Genomic DNA, 6,000 nt, shown 5'->3' on the forward strand with positions numbered 1-6,000 from the left:
CTATTAATTGGCAACACTAAACAACTAGTATGTTATCACTTTATAGTGAATGTGTCTGAACAAAACATAAACAATAAACAGAAACGTTTTTAGATTTTTTAGTTCTAGTTAAATTCTTTAAAAAATAAAATATGCCAAAAGTTGTATCCCGTAGTATAGTTTGTTCAGATTCTAAAGATCAAGAAGAATATAACGATGAAACGCCCTTGAATATTTACTATTGTTTGTGCGGTAAATTGGCATTGATTTTGGGTGAGCATTAATTTGGAGTTCTTCCAGGGCAATAGAATCTTTTTAACATTATTTCCCTAGATTGTTCCATAGAAAAATTACCGCTGAGAAGAACAGATGGAGCTCGTGTAATAGATGGAAAACATCATGCCCATAAATTAACTTATCAAGATGGTGAAACTATTTATATACGACGCAAGGAGAAGGGCATTGAAAAACAATATCGTTATAATGTAAGTAAATTAACGAAATGTCTAAAGAGTCTTTAAAATAAATGTTTTTTGTTCTTGTAGTGCAAATCTTGTAATTTACCCATATATTACCGTCACGAACCCAAATCTGATATAACCTTCATAATACATCATGCCTTGGTTAAGACCAAAAATGATATACACTTAAATTTGGAATCTGCAACGTCTACGACCAAAAAACTATTGCCTGGTGAATCGGAAAAGGTTATGGTTACACGTCACACTAAAAATATGGGTAAATTTAGTTCGGTTACTGTTTCTACCATAGACGAAGAAGAGGATGAAATTGAAGCGGTATGTAAAACAGTTTGAAAGATCTTTACAGAATTAAAGAGTTTACTGTATTTTCTTTATTTAGCGTGAAATTGCCGATAGCTATGCGAATAATGCTCGTATTATTGAAAAGCAATTACAGCGCAAAGGTGGCAAACTGGTAGATGTTGGAGCGAAAGCAAAACAAGATGAGGGACCGCCAGGCAAGAAATCTAGAGGAACTTTGTTGGATATTTAATAAAAAAATGTTTTATATAAAAAAACATTTGATATTTTAATGCTGGAAAGATAATTTTAGATAAAGTTTTAGGATTCTGTTGTATTGTCTTAGTTCGTCACTAGTTCTTATGCATTTTCCTCGCACATACTGCTATAGACTGGTATATTACTGCCCCACTAAGAGACCATAATTTTGCAATGCCCCTAGTCTTGTAATGTCTATGCTGTCCTATAATATATATTATCATGGTAGCAGTCACATCCAGCATTTGTCATAAGGCCTTTGAGATTTTGCAATTTATTATATTATTCCTGAACTGGTTGAAAATTCTCTCGAAAACAACCTATATTAGTGACAGTTTCACCTTTCTATCCATTATCATCAATGTCATGGTTCGATACTAATCTAGCTAGTTCGTCTGCCACTTCATTATCATGCATAGTGCAGTAATCCTTTACCAAACACAGTCTTATAGTAAACAGTTTCATAATGAACTTAAGGACATTTTTACAATCTAAAAAGAGGGCGCAAATGAATGCACCATATAATATGCCAAAGCTCTAAGAGCCACATTGTTGTAACACCTTAAACTATACAAAAATCTAGTTGGGGGAGGGTGGGGGGTTGTTCAACTGGATGAATGTCGTTTCAAAGCAGCCGAGGACTGATCTAATTGATCATGAACATGCTTTCCTTGTATATACGAAAATCAATCCTGACATGCCTCGGTGTATGTTAAAGTTGGAATGACTCCTCGGATAACATCCCAGGAAGAATTCTATAGTTAACATGACATTGAGTTCCTTGACAGGGAAGACCTTCGTTTCCTCGTGCAGGTGATGTTCCCAGTTAATGTGTCGGCAAGCATCTATATTCTTTAGAGTGATTAGATTTTTTCAGCTTTGAATGTTGGAGGTCGCGCACCCAGCTGCCGCGGAAAACAATAGTTGCTCTGGCACAACTGTGAACGGGGAGGAGCAACAGGCTTAACAACAACAATCCAGTGGAGAAACATTCAAAGCTGCCAAAATACCGCTGGGTTGTTGTTGTTACAGCTTAAACTATACAATTTTTAATCCGGGGGTTCAGTATTTAGCTCCAAGCCAAGAAATTGGTCTACTTCAGTAGGGTAAGTCTATAAATAGATTGGGCTGGACACATGTTGGGCTTATATTGGGGACGCCACGGTCTATGAGGGACCAGTAGGCGTTGAACTTGTTGCTCCATCCCGATCTAAGTTGTACCAGAGCAACTCTTGTTTTCCGCGGCAGGTTCTTCTCTATTTCTGCTATGGGCGGTGGACGGCCTCCACTGGGTAGACCTGTTCGCTCGGTGACTACACTGGAGCAGCTTAGTTAACCACCGAACGACCAATCGTTTTATATGTAGCTAATTAGCCGGCTAGTACTTGGAGGATCTTGCGTGATGGCAGTGGCGTGTGCTGAGGAAGGAAGGAGACTTTCCGCCCCTAGATCGATATGGATTAGCATCGTTTCTGCCGCTTTACAGATCGCTACAATCTCTACTTGCAATACACTACATTCATTCGGGAATATGAAGGGACTTTGAGTGATGGTAATTGCGTGTGCAGAGGAAGTAAAGAGGTTTTCCGAATGCGACCGCGCTATGGATGGTGCGCGGTCGGTATTTGAACTCCTCGACTGGTTATCGACATAAATGGCTACAACCGCCCCTAGATCGATATGGATCGTTTATGTCGCTTTACAGATCGCTAGAATCTCTACTTGCAAGACACTACATTCATTAGGCATTATGAGAACCTTGCGTGATGACAGTTGAAGAAGTAAAGGAGCTTCCGAATGCGACCGCCAAGATTTTTGATTGGTGCGCGGTCGGAATTTAAACTCCTTCGACTAGTTATCGATATAAACGGCTACAATCACCCCTAGATCGATATGGATCATTTTTGTCGCTTTACAGATCGCTAGAATCTCTACTTGCAAGACCCAACATTCATTGGGGAATATGAAGGGACTTTGAGGATCTTGCGTGATGGCATTGGCGTGTGCTGAAGAAGTGAATAGGCTTTCGAATGTGACCGCCAAGATTTTTGGGAATTTGAACTCCTTCGACTGGTTATCGACATAAATGACTACAACCGCCCCTAGATGGATATAGAGATTAGCATTGTTCTTGTCGCTTTACAGATCGCTAGAATCTCTAATTGCAAGACACTACATTCATTGGGGACTATATAGAGACCAACACATTTTTAATTGGCAGTTTGGCGAAAAATTAACCAAATTACAAATATAGGAAAAGCTTTTTTCTAAAATGATATTTAGAAAAAGTTTTTTAGAAAAAACTTTTGTTTAAATATCATTTAAAAAAGCTTTTTTTAAGATAAAGCTTCATAAAAGCTATTTTTCCTCTATAGTTTTAAATAAAATGCAGAAATTTGTATTTAGATTAACTTACCTCTTGGCACTTTCTTTTTGAAGATGTAATAGTGTTTAAGTCCACATTGGATTTGTAGTTTTTCAAAAAACACAAAGTATTATAAGAAGTTTTGTTTTATCTTTTGTTTACATTTATGTATTTAATGCATGTTTATCATTGAAATCTTTTGTTTTTCATTTCATGTTGGTATTTAAAAATTTTTGTTTTTTGTTTTATAATTTAATTAATTACTGTATACAATGCTACAATTGGAAAGAAAAAAAGGAGAGAAAAATATATAGAAAAATTAATAAAATTAATTGATTTTGTGTTACACAAGAGAACATAGAATTATTGTTTATTTTTTTTTTTGGATGATCTCTTTTAGTTTAAATAATTAAACAAAGAAGTTGCTGTAAGCTGTTTTTTTAAAGAAGAGTTAAGAAAAACGTTTAGAACAAGCAGCAATTTTGTTTTTAATTTTTAATTTTTTTTTAATGTTTTTAGTTTTTCTTTTGTTAACACAAACTAAGAGAATAATTTGTTTTCGTTTGTTTGCTTTATTATTCTGGTGAATATTGTATTTAAAACGCATAAATTATAAATTTTCTTCCAATTACTATAATTTTTTTATATAAAATGTTTTTTTTTTCTTTAGGTTTTACTTTTGTTTAAGAAGAATGTTTTTTGTTTTTTTTCGGTAATAGTTTATTTTCAATACATTTTTATTTATATTTTATTAATATATTTATAAATATTTTATTTAAAGAGTTCTTCTGTTTAACAAATCTATTTAATTGGAATTGTTGCAGACAGTGAGTTATAAGGGGCGCATGGGACCAGGTTTGCTGTTGAGAAATTAAGTCAAAAAGAGAGACAGAGTGACAGTTAAGGAGGTTTACTTTTCTTAAAGGGTTTTTTTTATAAAATCTCTTTTTATATTTTGCTTTTTTTCATTTTATTTAAATATAATTGAGTTTTTTTTTTGTTTATACTTTTTTTGTTAAGCTTTTATTTAATATTTATTATTATTTTTTTTTTGTTTGTAATGATGTTTTCTTTCTAAGCAAATCTTGTGGTTTTGTTTCTTTGTTTTATTTATGTTTATAATGCATAATTTTACTTAATACCATTTCTTTTTTTTTCATAATTTTTTTCCATTTTCAATTTATTTCAATATTTCTCTTTGTTTTTCATATATATTTTGTGTTTGCTGTGGTGTTGTTGTTGTTGTTGTTGTTGTTATTTTTAGCCAAGTTTTGATTCCCCTGTGTTAACTGCACGCTAATAAAAATTTATGATCATGATGTTAATGTTGATGTTGTTGTTGTTGCTGTTTCTAAAAGTCATTTCATTCAACAGTTTCGCAAAATTTACTGATCTTCATCACCCAATTCATGTTTGATTTTAGAAAAATCAAAATCTTCACCAGTACCACGTTTGAAAATGTCCAAGACATCGAGACAAGTGGTTTCGAAATGAGTTGTGGCATCATAAGATTCCGAAATGAATATTTGAGAATCGGAACCATCATCGAGTGGCTCATAATAGTCCGAGATCGAAATGAACTTTTGTGCAATGGGCTCTAGTAGATCCAAACCGTGTTTAATTTCATTTTCAGGCTGATCGGTCTCGACGGTAGTCGAAACCATGCCGACGAACCAGCCTTTAGCTGCAACCTGATGGGCATAACTGACCAATGATACATAAATGTCTGATTTGCGACCGACTTGTTTTTGTGGAATGATAATTTGGGTTGATAATGCATCTTTAGTATTGCCAATTGGATGATCCAATAAACAAATGCAACGTATAACTTGACCCTTCTTTCGTACCTGGAAAAGAAAAAAAAAAACAAGTAAAACGGTTAAAACGGTTGTAAGACACATTTTTAATTAATTTATTAGATTTTCTTTGTTAACTGCTTAAACGAGTAAAAATAGATTTTTTTGCCATTTTATGTTTCTTACTCACCTTATCGGGCACATAACTGGGATCACAATAGACCTGTTTACATTTGGCAATTTCATCACCAGAACGTACACCCACTACCTTGCCACCTTCGCCCAAAACGATTTCATCGATTGGCTTATCCAACATATAAGTGCCACCATAAATGGCCGATAAACGGGCAAAACCTTGTGGTAATTCTCCCAAACCGTACATGGGATATAGATATGGTGATTTACCATATCGGGCTAATGAATCCGAATACAATTTAATACGTTGTATGGTCTTAACGGCTGGCTCATTCAAATATTCATCGTCACGGAACAGGGCCAAGGCATGTCCTGTGAAATCTTGTGTATTCTTATCTAAACCGAATTTATCGTATAGTGCCTGCATGTTTGCCTTTGAAGGATCGAAATCTTTCCAGGTTTTGGGATCATCTTCCTTGAAATCTTGAACATAGATCAAGAAATTGCGGAAACGGCGTTTTTCGAACATACCTGTAAGAGAAGGATAAAAAGAATGGTTTTAGCGAATTGGATTGCAAAAACTGTTGATGTAGATAGGTAGATAGATGGATGGATGGATAGATAGATAGATAGATAGATAGATAGATAGATAGATAGATAGATAGATAGATAGATAGATAGATAGATAGATAGATAGATAGATAGA

General features: G+C 34.3%; 2 protein-coding genes across 2 annotated transcripts in view; one reads left to right on the forward strand and one right to left on the reverse strand.

Moving 5' to 3' along the window:
* The first annotated feature begins 60 nt into the window (after window positions 1–60).
* On the forward strand, window positions 61–1,018 carry LOC111686451 (STING ER exit protein). The gene is made up of 4 exons (XM_023448807.2): window positions 61–252; window positions 313–464; window positions 525–776; window positions 841–1,018. Exons 1-4 carry the CDS (start codon window positions 132–134, stop codon window positions 991–993), a joined length of 678 nt encoding a protein of 225 aa, XP_023304575.2. The 5' UTR covers window positions 61–131; the 3' UTR covers window positions 994–1,018.
* Window positions 1,019–3,614: 2,596 nt separating this feature from the next.
* Window positions 3,615–6,000, reverse strand: part of LOC111686438 (rab GDP dissociation inhibitor alpha) — a 3,930-nt gene continuing 1,544 nt past the window's right edge. The window contains exons 2-3 of the mRNA XM_023448795.2: window positions 5,350–5,825; window positions 3,615–5,210 (exon numbers count right to left, since the gene is read on the reverse strand). Of these exons, the coding sequence (XP_023304563.1) occupies window positions 4,749–5,210; window positions 5,350–5,825 (938 nt within the window). The 3' untranslated portion in view covers window positions 3,615–4,748. The remainder of the gene's footprint in view (window positions 5,211–5,349; window positions 5,826–6,000) is intronic.

This window comes from Lucilia cuprina, chromosome 2, assembly GCF_022045245.1.
Source record: "Lucilia cuprina isolate Lc7/37 chromosome 2, ASM2204524v1, whole genome shotgun sequence".
NCBI lineage: Eukaryota > Metazoa > Arthropoda > Insecta > Diptera > Calliphoridae > Lucilia > Lucilia cuprina.

Bases quoted from the DNA above. Each gene is read 5' to 3' on its own strand.
- LOC111686451 (XM_023448807.2), top strand. From the start codon at position 132: ATGCCAAAAGTTGTATCCCGTAGTATAGTTTGTTCAGATTCTAAAGAT. The intron at 253-312 runs GTGAGCATTAAT...TTATTTCCCTAG, and splicing joins TAAATTGGCATTGATTTTGG to ATTGTTCCATAGAAAAATTA. The intron at 465-524 runs GTAAGTAAATTA...TTGTTCTTGTAG, and splicing joins AAAAACAATATCGTTATAAT to TGCAAATCTTGTAATTTACC.